The 17,813-nt window shown below is 33.2% G+C and overlaps 1 protein-coding gene across 1 annotated transcript in view; it reads right to left on the bottom strand.

Moving 5' to 3' along the window:
• Positions 1-954: 954 nt before the first annotated feature.
• Positions 955-17,813, bottom strand: part of LOC134853345 (uncharacterized) — a 39,670-nt gene continuing 22,811 nt past the window's right edge. Inside the window, exons 5-6 of the mRNA XM_063869321.1 lie at positions 5,977-6,307; positions 955-1,244 (exon numbers count right to left, since the gene is read on the bottom strand). Coding sequence (XP_063725391.1) covers positions 1,006-1,244; positions 5,977-6,307 — 570 coding nt within the window. The 3' untranslated portion in view covers positions 955-1,005. The remainder of the gene's footprint in view (positions 1,245-5,976; positions 6,308-17,813) is intronic.

The raw sequence follows: 17,813 nt of genomic DNA, 5'->3' as shown, positions 1-17,813 counted from the left end.
TAATTGTTTGTTGCGGAATCCGCGACAAAAGTAAGATGTTGACAAAATTTACATCACACGTTTTTGAGCAAGGAATCCGTGGAAATTTTCTAAATGGAAACCACTAACGTTTTGAGTTTTTTAAAGTAATTATAAAAGTCTGAAGTTTTTTTTTGCGTCGTTTGATTTTTGATTTTTTTTTCATTTTGAGTTGAATTCATTTTTTTTTCTAATAGCTTTCAACAAATATATTGGACTAAACTTCTGAACATTGATAAAAAACTCTAGAAATTCGAATGCTTTGAGGCTGTGTATTTTTTCTTCGAAAACCGAAAATTGAGTGTTTTTTTAGTATACTATTTGCAGGCGCGGATTGAATTTCCGAGCTCTTCTAAAGCACTAAAAAGTCCCTGTTCTGGCCAAATTTTCTGCGCCGCAGGCAAATTTTTGACGTTTTTTTGGCGCGCGCTCCCCCTCAAAGTTAGTATATATTGGCGCCCAAGGCTTCTTTAGAAAAATTTTAGGGTCGGTCGGCAAAAAATGGATTTCTTAAAAAGTATCAAAGGGGGGACCCTTTGGGTCGGCAGGGGGTCGAATCCCTAAGGTGGGGGGGGGGGGGGGCGAGGCGTCCGCCCTCCCCCCCCCCCCTAAATCCGCCCCTGTACCATTGACTTTTTTCCAACTGTCTGTTTATTATGTTTATCTCTTCAAAAATTGAAGTTTCGGTACTGATTTGTTATTTTTAACGCTGTATAACAAAAAAAAACAGATACACCTCAAAGAAGGAGGGACTCTTTTTTCCGTTTTTATCCCCTTACAAAATTTCGTTAAAAGTGACCCTTTATTTTCGTTCCGAGTTTTTGTAACGTGTCGTTTGTTAATTTTCATGAAAACAAATTAACAGGTTCAAATTTAATTCTTGTTTGATTGGCTTTGATAGGGCTCTAGGGCTTAGGGTTTTTCTAATGTCCGGTTAAAACTTTGTGAAGACAGCAATGGTGCATCAAACTGGATATAAGAACTTATTTAGGGATAATTGTCATCAAACACTTGTTCGCTTCGGCAATTTTTCAAGGATTGCTTCAAATATGCAACTAGGTTCTTGTACGTTTTGATCAAAGGCTGATTGAATGGTTTCAGAAGAACTATCAGCAAAATAGAATTGATGAAGCTGTAGGAAATTTTCAGCGATCGAAATAAAGTCTCCAAAATGAAGTTGGCGCGATGCTGAACATATTTCTCTCTTTGATTGGCCAAACTCTCGCCTAGAAGAATCGGATTGCAATGTCTTGTTTTGATCTACTTTTTTAAAGGAATTTATAAACACTTTTTAACTTCTCATCAAGAAGAAACTAGTTTCCCTAAGAAATTATTTCAACAGCGAAAAAATTATCGCATCCATATCAAGTAGATATTGGTTTTTAACACAGTAAACTGAAGTTTTTTAACAGCGAAGAAATTTCTAGTTGATTGCAACATATAAAGGAGGCTTTTGAAATTTTTGACATGATTGCTTGCTATATCGTCTTAAAGCCAGGCATCAAAGTCAGATCTACAATTTGGTCAAATTTTAGAGTTAAATCATTAATTTTACCGTTTTTCTCAATCTTGGTGACCTTAATGGGCCACAAACACAATGCGAACAAAACGAAAAAAAACTTGAAATTCTGAATGCGTTTTTATTTCAAATTAGGTTGACAGTAGACAAAAAATGATAAAGACCAAACAAAATTCGTACTCAGTATCCGAACTGGAATCGTAAAGATTTTGGATTTAGTCAATTGAAAACTACGCTAAAACTGAAGTTTCAATTGCTGGAAGAATTATACTAAAGTGAGCCTCTTATGCAGTCGAACAAAGTTCAGTGAAGATATAATGTTCTTACAATTATTAAACAATTTTTTATGAATCTTGATACATCACAAACGCACAACTTTTTGATGTTAAACATCAAAAATTGATTGAAAAGATTTTTTGAATGATTTTGCGAAATTCTGAAGCTTATGTTCTCTTTGAATTTTGTTGAGCTGCATAAGAGCGTCACTTTGATAAAGTTTTGTCAGCAATTGAAGCACTTTTTCTGGCTTATTTTTTAACAGACCAAACACTATTCAACTTTGGGGTAAATTATGTTACCCGAGTTTTGCAAATTACATTAGGCAATTATTTTTCATTCAAGTTTCTAAGCAAGTTTGGTATCAAAATATTTTTGTTTTCTGGGTAGTTTAAATCAACAGTGTAGCAACTTTAAGTCATTTTGAAGGCAAGTTTTTTTTAAAAGTGCTTTACTTGCTCAACTGAGATAAACAAACTGTCTTGAAAAAACAAAATGAGCAGTTAAAGGTTGATTGTTATCGTTCAGATTTGTTGACTGAAAGAGATAGTGACAACAGTTTGTTTTCATTTATGTAAGATTCCGCAACACACACTCAAATTAATTTGACAATTGAGCCTGTAAATTTAGTGTCTAATTGAGCTGAAACAGTCACTTTAAAAGAAAAGCCTCCAAAGTGACGTTAATAAATAGGCGTGTTGTTGATGTAATTGCTAAAAAGGGGCCTACTAACTTGTGCCTTCATTGTCGTTTAATTTCAGTACTTCATAATCGAAGATTATGGAGATTGATTCATCGTTTTGTCTCGTCTGTCAAACAAAAAATTTGACTTTCCTATAATTCGCTAGGAGCGGGAAGGCTCGCTTCTGAGAGTTTTGAGTAAACTTTGTCCCAGAGGCAGTTTTAGGATAACCGAAAAACCTCCCTATGCTCCCCGTAGTTTTGTTGATAGGAGTCACTTTAGGACGGCCGCCGGGTTTTCTTTCAGTTTGTCAAGTTTTAAAGATTTTGAGTGCGATGGACGATTGAAAAGATGTCGTATGTCATGCAGACTAGCGTTACGGTTTGAGAAATAATTTTTGATGCTTTGAACAGTCTCGACAAAAGACTATTTTTTGTGTGCTATATCCAGAGCGGAGTTGAGCAAAAGTAAGTCGTAAAAATCTGGTAAGACTGTTTTTGTCTGAAACTTTAGTGGAAATTGAGACCTAGTCAATTTATTGGGTTTTTGGACATTGGATTTCTTGTATTTGAATGCATTTGAATGAATTGAGTTGTCTTGAAGCGATTTCGTTTTCATCCTGTGTCACATAATCATTTTCATCTTTTTCATCAGTTTTTTTTCGACGTGAACATTGTAATTTAAAAAAAAAAAATTGGTTCTTTAAATCATGAAAATGGGGTTGCGCTTGGTTAGGTGGTGTTCACATCGTTCTTGTTGGTTAGAACATGTTGAGCAATTTTTCATTGTGTTTTTTGTTGCGGTATTTGAGTTTCACAAAGATGGTGTTCGGTTAGAGTCATTTTTTGCGCTTTCAGTTATATTCATAAGTTCTGTTATTTGTCAGGTTTGAAGCTCTCTCTAAATAGATTCTTTTACTGAAAGTGACCAGACAGGAGCTTCGTAATACATAACTTAAAGTAATACATAAAGTTGTTGCGTTCTTGGAATTTATTTGGGAATAATGTCGAATAATGTCAGTGAAATTGAAGAGGTTATCAAAAGTGACTCCTAGATGTTCAGGGTTTTGGATAGTAGTTAGTATAAGCTTTTGAATACTATTTTAGACTGATTATTTTTTCTTTGTTTCAAAATGTTATGATATCCGCTGAGGAATTGTCAACAGATCGTTTTAAGTTGCGTTTTTGAAACCAACGATATAAAATATTTAAGGATGTACCTCTAGTTCAATTTCAGTGTTGTTAGAACGAACCAGTGGTTGTCACAGAAACTCAATCTACCTTTAATGTTATTTGGATGCTTATATGGTTAACTTTGATCGATGTTAGCTGCTCTTCGGGTCTAGCACTTCTTGGAACAAAATTAAGACGGAGAAAATTAATGATGTGCAACTGTTTACTTACTCGCTGTGTTATTTCTAGATTCCATTTAAAACTATTATAAATGGACTCACTTATTGTAATTATACTAAATTAGACTAAATGATAAAAACAAAAACAAGATTATAGGAGAACCCTTGTCATCTCTTAAGAAAACCTTCAAAAATATGGATATTTTCTTGACCTTCAATTTTAACAGGGGCTTATAGTTGACACTCTACACAAACACAAAAAATGTTGCCGCTAATTTTAAGAGAAGCAGTCAAGAAGCGAAAACCAATCCAATGTTGTGTACGAAAACTCCTAACTGCGACAAACGTACGAAGTTTTTGATAATCTCAAAAAGTTTTCTCCTACTTATAATCCTCCAACCGTCCGACCCATCCGCTCAAAAGTAACAGAAAAATCTTGAAAATCATGTTTTGCCGCTCGTCTGTTTTAATTTCCCAATCCGTTAACCTCATACTTCAGTTTTTGACAACTTAAGGTTTTTCATGCATCACTTTTTTTCATGGATGATTTTACTCTTTAACTGGTATATGGTTAGACAAAATTCTTGCAATCACTTTGCCGAAAACTTTACTGCATACAATTTCCGATTTACTTTTAGCACACTGCCATTTGTTACCTAGCGGCGTGAGAAAGACAACATACAAAAAAATTTTGATATATTTCTTATCAAATTTGGTGTTAAAATTTTTGTCTATTGCCATTTTGAGGAAAACCGTTTTTAAGTTTTGTTTTCTTTTCCGGATTTCTTAAATTAGCATTGTAACAATTCTTAGTTAAATTCGAACTTTTGAAACTACTTTACATGCTTAAGTCAGTTACAAGTTGTTGTGTAACAGCAGAAGCTATAGGTTAAAAATTTTCATTCAAATTCGTTGATTGAAAACATAATGACAAAAATTTGGCATCAGATAAATACGATAACGCAACTCACAAACTCAATTGAAAATAATCAAAGGAAGCTCTGAGTTGTGTTTTCAATTGGGTTGAAGCTGTCACAATGAAAAAAGTCCTCCTAAAAACAACCATAAAAGATAGGAGTCATCCGGCTGGATAGTTAATATTGATCTCAAATCAGTTATGTTCAGTTTCATTGTGTATTTCAAATGATAGGTAACTTTAAACAATGTGCTGCTCGTGAGAACTTTCATTCCTTGGGGCCAGATGGTTTAGACGGAGAGAATTCAAGTTGTGAAAATGTTTATTTACTATCTGATTTGTTCTAGATTCAAGTTGATAATTCTAGGTACAGACTCAGTTATTTTTTATACTTACATAGACGTAATATTACCGTATTGCCAAAAAAATAAGAAGAATATAGCAGAACTAGCCAGCCATCTACTTAATAAACATTGAAACTCAAACTATGGATCTTTAACTGGATCCTTAACTTTAAAAAGTACGGCCTAAGTCCACGTTCATTAAAAAGTCAAGAAAAATTGAGCACTGTAAGCAAGTTCCAAAACTTGTTGCTGCCATGTTTGAGAGAAGCAGCCAAGAAGCGAAAACTAATCCAATGGAGTTCAAGAAACCTCAGAAGTTGCGAATAGTTTGAATGGTTGTTGATAGTCTCGAAGCGTTTTCTCCGATTCAGTATTCCGACTCATCCGCTCAAAAAGAAACATAAAAAAAATTAATAATTCTAGAAAAACTCCAACTTTGCCGTTCGTTTTTCCCAAGCCTTTAATTCCGAAGTCAGTTTCTGACTATTTCAAGTTTTTTTTATGTAAAAAATATGGGTAATTTTTTTCTACACGTAGTCTATTTTTGACAAGTTCGGTGATATCATGGATCTTCGACGACAATTGTACTGCATGTAAATTTCAGCTTACTTTTATCACGCTGCTGTTATCCAGCGGCGCGAAGAAGTTAACTTACAAAAAGTTCCCGATAACAGCTTAGCAATGTTTATTTTATACCTCTATAGTAGAAAATCTGATCATATTACTTGAACTTCGTTGAAATTCAACTTAACATTCTAAACTTCTTCTCTTAAAAAGTAAGCTGATCCAACAATTTTTATATTGTTGTGTTTTTGTCATTTTTTGTCCTGGAAAGAACTATCGATACATGTGCAATCTAATTTTGACCACCTTCATGGTAGCCTCCGTAAACCATATATATGAGAAACCAGTAAAAATCAACGTAGCTTGCGTCGCCGGTGTATTCATCGATTTCGGAGTCCCACTTGAACAAAGAATATAGAGACGCTTTAATGGTATACGGCGTGACGCAGATTACCCAACCGACCCACAAGATCTTGAACGATGTCGCCAAAAGTTCTTTTCTCTCAACTTGTTTCAGTTCCGTGAGATTTGTTGAAGTTTTCTGGTAAAGAAAGCCGGATATTACTAGCAAGGGGAGGAACACAGTTGCAGGTAAGATTGTTTTGAGGAATAGATCCGATTGAATGCAATCGTTGCACTGAAATAAATATACTTGTTACTGCGAAAATAATGTTCAAAGCAGACAAAAAGCTACTTTTTTGCAATTAAAAAAAAATGTATTGCCATAAAATGTATTGCAAAAATGTATTACAAAAAAATGTAATGGGGGATTTTCCGGTGCAATGCCTGATTGATACTAAAACAGGTCTTTTGCCGTTACACTTTTTAAATGTTTCTTTTGAAAAATACCTTAATGTTGTCACAGAAAAATGAGATTTTGCAATAAATAATCACCACACAATTGTTTTTGATACCTACCGTACGAGGTCAAAGTGTGAGCTCTTTCGTCTTTTCCCCCCACCAGCGAAATTGGGGGAGGAAAAAGAGCTAAGCTGTGTACTTATTAGGTTCACTAATTTAGGCGATTATATCTGTGAAATCTATGTGCAACGTAATTTTTGTGGGAAATTTAAAAAAGTGTTTGAAAAAACTGATAGGGGAATCCGCATTTTTTCAGTTGATTCAGTTGAAATCTGCGCTAATTTTATTATTAGTGTGAACATTTAAAAGCTCGCTCGAATGATAGCAAGTGCAGAATTTGCTATTAGAGATTTAACCATTGTCAAAAGAACCTAATGACATTTCTAAAAAAAATAGTTAACAAAAATTGGTTAAAATAAATCGTGGATGTACCCTATATTAACCAGGAATAAACCTCGACTCCTAAAAAAAAATTTCCAATCCGCCATTACGATAAATTAAAGTGATGTTTTGGTTGAACTAGTCCTTATAACAACAAATACAACGCTTTCAATACCTTGAAAAACTATATAAATTAAACTTCGAAGTATCCAAATAGAAGATAAACAATGAATTTTTATAAATAAAATTGCTATAAAGTTTGAGAAACCCCGTGAGATGAACAATTAACGGACTTAAGGTTTAATTGCTTAATTGAGAAACAATAAATTACGAGCACGCAGTTGTCCATAACAGCTTGAAAAAATCTCTAAAAACAGATAAATGTTTTGTGGATGAAAACGTAATAAAATTTTGTCATACAGTCTAATAAGGCAGATGCAAAAAACAATCAAAGTATAAAAACTTGTTACATTATAAACTGATTGCATTTATCAGATGTCCTGCACTCAGTAAAAAAAGAAAATAATCCATTATATTACAATTACAATTGTACCTTTATGGAAAAATTTTTAATTAATTATAAGCGCCAAGTTTAGCTGTTTGAACGATTTATAATCCACTATAATGAAAACGTTTTTCGTGACACCATAAAAAATTAAAATTTTTCCGAAAGTCTCCTATAATCTCTTATAATCTCTTATAATCTATGATAATCTATTGTAAAAGATTATAATCCTTCTTTCTTTCAAAAATCTTTAAAAGTGAGATGTCTTGTCACTCTTTGGCTTATCGGAATACAAAGTTTTACCACGAAACAAAACTTGCATAAAGATCCCTTCATAATAGTTGAAAAAATCCCACGGTATGTGAAATATAACACTTCTATATATCAAAAATGAAACTAAAGCAGTGTGCTGATAATTTTGGATGTCAAAAACACTTAAATTGTGCATAATGAAACACTATAATCAAAACGAAGTGAAAAAATAAAAACTTTATAAATTTGATTTGATTTGGAATTTTTTAAAACATTTTTCTTATTTTTCACATGAACCACGTCTACAAAAAGCATAAGACATAAGCAGGTCTGATGCAAGGTCAAAGACAAAATGGGCAAACAAAAAGGATTATAAACGAAAAAAATCTATTCAAATGGATTTTTTCTGCAAAACAATTAGATTAGAAGTTCGGATAAAACAATCGATTATAATCGATCACAAGGGATTTTTTTTGCAAAACAAATAAATAGAAATTCGGATAAAAATAATCGATAATAATCGATTATGATGTATTATAACTGATCATTTTTCAATACAAAAAGAGAGATTAAAATCGATTAATATTTGATGAAAATTAATTTTTCCTCATTTTTTGTAGGAATGATACTAAAGTTTTATTATCATCGATTATTAACGCTTGAAGCTGCATGCGGGTTGTCAATCAATTTGCGTTTTTTTGAATTCAATTCCTTGGAATGAAAAGCTTGTTCACCAAAAAATTAGATAATTTTGATTCAGTTCTGTTTACAAACATTTTTAAGCTTGAAAATCGAGCTATTGGTTATTTACTTAAATAATTGAATATTTTTTCTCCAAAAACTGATGTAAACGTCACTTCAAAAATTTTTTGACCTCAAATTTGATAAAAGTATAATCTGAAAACAGCAAAAAAGCCAGAAAAAGTATCTTAAGTTAAATTTGATAAATTTGCTGTTTTACGCGTGACCCTCATTAATATTCTAAGCTTCTTGGCAGGGGCGGTTTTAGAGGGGGGCGAGAAGGGGCTGGACGTTCTTCTTTTTCAGGTATTCGACCCTCTGCCGTACCAAAGGTTTCACCCCTAATACTGTTTTGAGATAACGGAGCCTATTTTTTTTAATGGCGCCTTTGGCGCCAATATATTTAATTTTTGAGTTGAGAGTGTACGCCGAAAAAACACAACTTTCTGAAAACGCACTTTTGGCATATATTTTTTAAAGTTCTTGCCTGCGGCGCGGAAAATTGATCAAAACATCAAAACAGGTTTTTTTTAGTGCTATGAAAGATCTCGGACAACCAATTTGGTCGGCCTACAAAATGTCGACAAATTTTTTGAAAACTTTTGAAGATTCATCCCCCTTCCCCAGAAAATCCTAGATCCGCCCCTGTTTCTTGATGATATCGGTCAATTTTCAACAATTTTCATTTCTTCTTTGATTAGTAAATGGGTAATATCTAAATTTTTAATAGTTACAAAACGTAGAAACATTTAAAGACCGGATTTAGGATGCCATCAGCTCAAGAATTGAACAATCCAAATCAAGTTTTTATCTTGCCCGGGTTGACCTCCACACACCAAAAATGCCTATCAGACAATTTCATGCATCATTTGTATAGAAAATTGCTTGTCATACAATTTTCGTTAACTTCGAAAAAGGGCTGAAAGAAGATATAAACTAATTTCTGCGGCTGTTTGATTCTAAAAAAGGGGTCTGGTGATGAAAAATTCGACGTTTTAATTTAAAAAAAATTGATCATACAATTCTCATACATAAAAGTAGTATAGATATACGACACTGGGATCGGGGGGGGGGGGGTGATCCCTACAGGGATCATTGGGTATAGATTATACCTAATGATCCCTATGTAAATATTTATACCTAATGATCCCTATGTAAAATATTTATACCTAATGATCCCTATGTAAAATATTTATACCTAATGATCCCTTTGTAAAGTATTTATACCTAATGATCCCTATGTAAAATATTTATACCTAATGATCCCAATGTATAACTTTTATACTTAATGATCCCTATGTATAATTTTTATACCTAATGATCCCTATGTATAATTTTTATACTTAATGATCCTTATGTGAAAGTTGTGTTGGTTAAAACAAAATCGTACTGTCGATATATTATTTCTTTCCGCCACCTATAGCTCGGCAAGCTATGTTGTATTCCAATTGAACTAAAACTTTTTATTGTGTTTTGCTGTTGAAGGTCTTTGCGAATTGGTTCTTTCAATGTTTCTACAAACGCTTTGGTCTTGGTGAAAAGAGATATGAACTGAAAAGGTTGAATTATACACACAATCTTCTGAAGTAAGTGTCGGTTAAACGCACTAAAAGCAGTTTGGGGTCAATTCCAATATGAAAACTCTCAAAACCACTCCAGATAAAATAGTAACACAAAACCAAAAGTGGATTTAAAGTAGCCCGCCATTACCTAACAGTGAACAAACGTGGAAAGTAAGTATAATACAGTTCACTAATTTACAACATTAAATTTTGTATTCAACTTGAATCAAACACACAACATTAGAGTTTTTTGTTTGTTTTACGTCTTTTTGACTGCGGTGCTGAATCTTCAACTGCTTCGCGGTCGAGGTACCATTCATCATCCGACGACGAAGAAGAAGTAACTGCGTTTGGATCAACCAAATCATCGCTTTCGATATCACTCTCAACAATTTCTGTGACACGAACTCTACCTGGATCTGGAGCTTCATAGCTGGTGATACTATTTAAGAGGTCTCTCAACGAACGGCTCGGTTGAGTATCTAACACAAGAAAGCTATCTTCTGACCCAAAATTCGTATCCTGCGTAAAGATTTCTTCTTGGTTCGAGCTCTCGTGATCCCAGTCGACTATCTCATCTTCTTCCTCGAAAAATTTCAGCCAATCGTCTAAATCTTGATCTTTGTGGTGACTGGTGCTATTAGTTTCACTCACGTTCCTTTCGCTATCATCATCATCATCCTGATTGCTATCGGGAAAGATAGAAGCATTTACTGTTCTATAGTGACCGTATGGCAATGTAGAGATACCATCGCTGAGGATGTATCGCTTATCATCATAGGCTGATAATGCGATTTTGTTTGCTCGAACAATGTTCAGAATATGCCTCTCGGAGATGATGCGAGTATTTTCGGCTCGTACAAGGTTTCCAGACGCGAGAGTTTCGATGTATTTTTCATGAGTTAGCAACTGTTGAGTCACCTTAGTGATTCCTTTTGCTGAGTGCTTCCGTGTATCTATTAAAAAAATGATGCTCACTAATCATTATATATCTAAATGTTTTGTAAACTAATACTTGAAATTGAAAAAAAAAGTATGAACGCATCCTTTTCAGAAGATCCACCCCCCTTTAAAAAAAGGTGATAACCATTTAACCTATACACCCCCCCTTACCCCCACCCACAGAAGCACCAAAAAACCTAAGTCATCTCAAAAAATTTCACTCAGAAAAAAATTTTTCACAAAAAATTTTTTTCATAAAATTTTTTTTTCCAAAAAATTTTTTTTTTCAATTTTTTTTCCATATTTTTTTTGATGACAAATTTTTTTTTTCATAAAATTTTTTTTTTCCAATTTTTTTTTTTGATGACAAAATTTTTTTTTACAAAACTTTTTTTATAACATTTTTTTTTTACCAAATTTTTTTTCCAACGAAATTTTTTTGACAAAATTTTTTTTTAATTTTTTTTTCAACGAAAATTTTTGACATTTTTTTTTCAAAATTTTTCAAAAATTTTTTTCGAAATTTTTTAATTTTTGAAAATAAAAAGCACTGTTTGAACAATTTTGAGCCGGTATTATTGAAGGAAATGTACTTACTTTGCGATAGTATTGAATAAAGCTTTGGCTTCAATGCAACGAATTCTGTAATTATATCACCCGGGAATTCGTCTTTAAACTTTAAAACTGTAAGTTTGTTTTCTACATTGTAGAGGAAGTGGTCCGATGGATAATTGGAGAAGTCAAAGTTGTCCAAAATTTCACGTTTCTCGTACAGTTTTTTTATAAAAATTCGAGTTTTTTTCCGTTTTTATTTCGTACATTAGGCTGTCAGTGTCTGAGTACAAGAGGTGACAGTTGAAGTTGGGCTTCATAACCTCGTAGTGAAATTTGTACATCTCAAACTTTGCTAGCTCTAGTATACACGCTCCTACAATTGTGGGTACATCCCATCTGATTTTCGTTGGTGCTAATGTCAATGCAGCCATGTCTTCGCCAAAAATTTTGTAGGTTTCAAATTCAAACTTACTTATATTTCGCATTGTTTCTTCAGCATCTCGTAAAATCTTGATTTTCATTCTCTTTCTTTTTGACTCACACATTTTTCCATAAATTGAATTGATCAATAGTTTGTACAGGGCTTCTTCAAACTTGTTTTTTGCCGCTTTCCGTTTGTTTGTATTTAGAGTTATGTACGGTTCGAGCCACAATTCTTGTTTGAACTTTACGATGCGATACAGTTTTGTAACGATAAGGCCAAGCTTCACGTAGAGTTTCAGGAGTTTATAATGAATTACATAATGAGTTTTATCATGTAAAGTTTGTAGAAGTTTTTTCACTTTACCTATTGCGGGTCCACAGTTTTCATTGTTTTTCATTTGTTCTGAGATATTTGTTTGGTATCTGCTCAACCAATCTTTTTGAACAACTTCCTTAGTGGGTGCCAATGGATAGTCACGGTGACTTTCATGCAACAAATGAGGGTATTTTAAATCAGTTTCAACAATATAACCATAGTCTGAATCGTCAGGTGTTGCTAAAATTTCTTCTATTGACATGGAATTCTCATCTTCGTTTTCGTGATTATTTCTTTCATTTCTAACTCCGATTGTCTCGAAATGACGTGCAGGCAGTTTGTGAGTTTGCATTACTCCACCGTATAAGTTGTTGGCATCAACCATGAAGCCATAAGTAGTATCTTAGCTCGAATTAAATGTTTCGTTCATTTGCCTGTTGTTTGCAGTGAATTGTCGTTTTTCAAAGATTGATGCAGTACCACCTCGCATCATTTTTTCAACCATGTCTAAATGATCTCGATCCGTTAGCAATTCAACATCAGCTTTACAAACCCGCTTGAAAACGTCACCAGCTAAATTAGAAGCGGTGAAATGATGAGCACAATCAAGGTTATGTTTCATAGCTGATAGAGCGGAATTCCTCAAAGACACAGGCTAGGAGCAAGGTGTCACATGACAAATATAAGTCATGATAGTCTCGCAGGTTCTGACAATTGAATTGATTGAAAACTTCCTTTGCTTCAACCAAGTTATCAGCATTAATAGCAATTTTATCTCCTTCTAACTTATTCACCCACTTTTCGAGAGGCGGTAACTCTTTTTCGTCAAACTTTTTACGGTCGGTCATGTAATTGTAAGGATAGAATCCTTTTCTACGTAATAGAGTTCTAAAAGTTTGGCTTACGTTTTGAAAGTGGTTTTCCAGAATTGTAAATTTGTTGTCAGGCAAGTTGTCAACTAAATTTTGTAGTGATGAGTTTAGAAACTTGAAAGAATCTATAAAACGAAGATACTCATAAATGTTTTGTGTTGTTTGATCTTTTCGTGTAATGGTTTTAACCACTACTCCGATAATTAGTGAAAGATATTTCTCATCGGTGGATGGAATGACTTGTATTGTACTACGCGAGTCACATTCGTTCAACGCTAGACATATATGATGCATGTCATAATTCTGCAAATTGTGTCCCACGACCGGAATTTAATTTATGTTTCTTCGCGCTAAATTACATTTGTCGTGGGTCCATCCTAGAAATTTTCCCGAAGAGTGACAGTGATCCAGGCACTTTTCTTCGCTTTCACTGAAGTTTTCTTGACAAATCCAACAGGTTAAAGTTTCTTCTTTACGCAGTTGGCTGCGATCTCCCAAATAATGTGGCACTTTCCGTTTATAGATGTAAACGTCTCGGGCTAATAGATGTAACTCTTTGATAAAGTTTTCTAAACAATTTTCAGAGCTGTCAAGACTAAAGAAAAATGGTTCTGAGGACTCATGGTCAATAGCAACCATTGAATACCCGGAGGGTTCATGTTTTTCTAGAACGCGAGATGAGGAAATTTGTGGGTTGTTCATACATGTTGTAACGGGATTCAGGAACGATTCGAAATCAAAATAAACAACAATAGGTGCATACCAGAGAGCTTGAAAGTTTTTAAATTTATACTTGTGGCAGCCATTTTCAGCTGTTGGCATTATAACTACAGCTGGTTCATGATCTTTACAAATTCGCTCATGCGTTTTATGATCAATTTCATTGTAATGAATTTGAAAACAGTTACGACACAACTGCAGGAAACTTCGGAATTTTTGCTTTCGAACTTCACAAACAAATCGGAGTAGATCTTTTATCAAAACAAAGTGGTGTATTCCGGGTTCATATAACAAAAGCAAATCCATGATAAAATTATCTGAGCTTTCAAACTTTGAGACAATCATTGGATTGAGATCTCCTTTTTGATATTGAAACACGTTTACTTGAACGTTATTAAGTCGCTCGAATTGAGGAATCATGTTCAAGCTCATTGGCATAAAGAAATTATCAGAAACCTGTGGCGTTCCGGGCTTTGTATAGGTGTGTGGATCTGTCTCTTCAAGTTTAGGATCAACCAAACTACCGACAATTAGATCAGGCTTATATCTAAGATGATAGGCGGCAGTGTAGCATAACAAAAAGCAATTGTGGTCGTTGTGATTACGAATATTAATCAATTGTTGCGAATTTGCTATTTTTGCAGGTAGAGGTATAAACGAAGAGCCTCTTATTGGCAACATTTTTCCGATTTTAATGTAAAGCTCATTTACACGCTGCAGAACCCAGCCGCTACCATGGGCTGAAAAATTCTGGAGCACAGCTTCCATTTTTTCGAGCATTTCGAGAAATAATTCATCAGACAAACCGTTTGCATAAAGGGGAGTCATCATAGATTTAGCAAAAATTTCAACGCGTTCGTCTTCAGGTTGTTGCTTGCTTTGGTCCGAAACAACAGTAGCATGCTTGATTAAAGTAAGTTTAACCGAAAATTGTACTTTGCAGGGTCCATTACAGGTTCTATCTAGTATCAAAGTTTGAATCTCATTTTTTTTCAAGGTCATAAATTCGATAAGATCATGTTCAATATTTTGGTTGGGAATCATAAAAGTCATTAACGTATTTTTCATGGCTGATTCATGAACTTCAATTGAGGCTGGAAAATTATCAATATCGTTTGCTTGTGTGATTGAGCTAGAGGGGTTGCTGAGTGATGTAAGTTGTTGACGCAAAACAGGTAGCCCATGCTCTGATTGCATGTGACCCTTGAAATCTTTAAATTCACAAAAACCAAGCCGACAATACCGACATAAATTGTTAAATTTTTGATGATCTGATTCAATATGCTGCTGTAATTTTGATAGCAGTAAACTGCTAAATTTACAATGGTAGCAAGTAAAAACGGGTAATTCTTTTTCAACAGCGTGAAAGTTCCGTTCATGACGAGATCTATTCGTTTTTATTGTAAAAACTTTGGGACAATAGTTACACTTGAAACCAATTTCGTTCTGGAACTGTTTTAAAGCGAAGCAGGAAAGGGAATGAATCCCAACCAAACACCAAAAGGTTTAAACTACTGAGCTTCAATTCCTTTTTCCCTTCTCGGTTTGAATTTGAATAGCTTTTCCCGCTTAACTTTGAATTTGAACTCTTTTCCCGCCAAAATTTGAATTAGATTTGAATTTCCCGCCATAACTGTCAAACTCAAATTTCGATTGGGCGAAACAGATTAATTGTTGTTTGAATTGTTATCATTACTACAAACGATAAAAATTAATCGAAGCAAATCAAGTTTGAGCTAAATTTTAATCCAAAATGATTTTAGAGCCAAGAGAGAAAAGTTTTAGTTTTATATTTTATCAATTCAAATTGTAAATTGATGAAATTTTCCAAATTGCGAATAAAAGTTGAGCATGTCACAACACATGATAGATCCTAAATATCCCAATTGTCATGGGGACAGAACATTCTATAAAAATGTCAAAATTTGTATCAAAAACAGTTGAAATGATGAATAAGTAAAGCAAAAACTGAAAAACTGTCAGTTTTTTAACTTTCCAGGCGCATTGTTATCAATGATGTCAATCACGGAGCGGTGGCACGGTCCATGTCATCATGAATTTGTCTCAATTGTCTTTCGATATGAGAAAAAACTCAGAAAAAATACTTTTCTGTAAAGAAAAATGAGTTTGTTGTTTCAGGGGGGATTAAGGGGATTAGCGTTTTTCTTGAAGACTATTGAAAAAACATCTACTCCCACAATCTCATTAGTCGTGCCCCTCATTGCACTTTCATAACAACACTACTTGCTCATAATAAAAAATTGCGTCTTCAGGTTGAAAATCGCATTTTTTCGGAAAAATGAAAAAACGATGAGTCATCAATTAAAAAATTTGATTTTTTATTATTTTTCTCAAATATTTAGTATGATGATGGATACTTGTATTTTTTTTATAAAGATAATTTTTGGAGACAACAGTATCAATGATCATATGGTAACTCCAATTTGAAGAAAAAGAAAAAACTAATGCATTTTTTTTCCTTTTTGTAATTAAAAAATCAAAATTTTTAACTAAAAAACATTAAAAAAATATTTATTTTTAACAAAAAGTTGGTTTTAAACATCTTTTATACTATTTCTTATTATGTTCAGTTTGTATGATAATTAAATGAATAAACATATGACAATATAAGTTTTCATCCAAAATTATTTTTTTAAAGTTTTTTTTGAAGTTAATTATCTTTTTTTCAAAAAACGAATTTGATATTTTTTTTAATCTTGTTTTCTAAAAATAAGCATATATATGGATGCTTTTCATTTTTTTTTCTCAAGATTACTAATGTAAATAAGAAGTTCAAAAATAATATGTTAACTCCTATTTGTGGAAAAAATGAAATTTTTAATTGAAAAAAATAGTCATTTAATTAAAAAAGAAATGATTTTTTTAACTTCAAATTTTAAAGGCTTTTATATTAAATTATTAATCAGAACACAATCGTGTGATAATTAATGAACAAACACAAGATATAAACTCAAACTCAATTTTAAAGTTAAATTATTATACACAATAAAAACAAACAAAGTCAATAAAACTCAACCTCAGTTTCAAAGTTATATAAGGTCCAAATACTCCTGCGCTTTCTCTAGTGTTGTTAGCTTCCGTTTTTTCTTTGGTGCAAGGCATAGAGAAGGAGTTAAATTTTCCATATGATTACTCATTGTCGCTTCGGGGGTGCGCGTTGGAGTTGAAGAATCTGGTTCATCAAGCCATGGTGACACTGTAGGAGAAGGATCAGCTTTCGGGGTAACTAATGATGGTGGTTCAATCTGTTCCATTCCCCATAAACGATCAAAATATTCAATTTCTTCAAAGTATTCTAACTGGTTTTCACACATCGGAGTAACATCACAATCGTATTTATACAATTTTTTTTTACTGGTTTTGATAAAGTTGAAATATCAACCTGAAGAGCAAGAGGCTCGTCAGGATCCGTATATTTACCAGAATTTGTAAGGTAACTCAAATACTTTATATTCAGTTCTTCGTCTTTCTTTGAATTTTTTAAGGAAAGTTTACTGAATAAATGTAAAAAATTTTTGGGAATCATAACGTGATGAGTACAAGTCCACTCATCAGAATTGAAACTTTTTTCTTCGTTAGTTATTGCTACAAAATTACCGTGAACGGTTTCATAAAAAATGGTTCTTTCGTGATTGGAATATCCGGCAATAATATAAAAAGGCATTTTTGAAGAAAAGTTGGAAGAAAAGGACAAACGTAACGCGGAGAGAAATGAAACTGAAATGAATTGTGAAAACGCCTCAAGAGATTAAAATAGGGATTGGTTCTTCTAAAATTAGAAATTTCAAGACCTCCTATGTAGTTTTTGATCAGTTTAATAAGGGAGGGCGTTTAAAATATTTATGTTACCTTGCGTGGTTTTCTATGTTTATCTAAATTGCATTCAAACAAATAGCTTGTATCAAAAATAACGTTTAAACATTGTGACCTTTAACACCCATTAAAATTCTTATCAGTTGTACATGCACAAAATACTTATTCATTTGAACTAA

This window comes from Symsagittifera roscoffensis, chromosome 8 (assembly GCF_963678635.1).
Source record: "Symsagittifera roscoffensis chromosome 8, txSymRosc1.1, whole genome shotgun sequence".
In the NCBI taxonomy this organism is placed as follows: domain Eukaryota; kingdom Metazoa; phylum Xenacoelomorpha; order Acoela; family Convolutidae; genus Symsagittifera; species Symsagittifera roscoffensis.
This window is presented reverse-complemented; position numbering and strand designations above follow the sequence as displayed.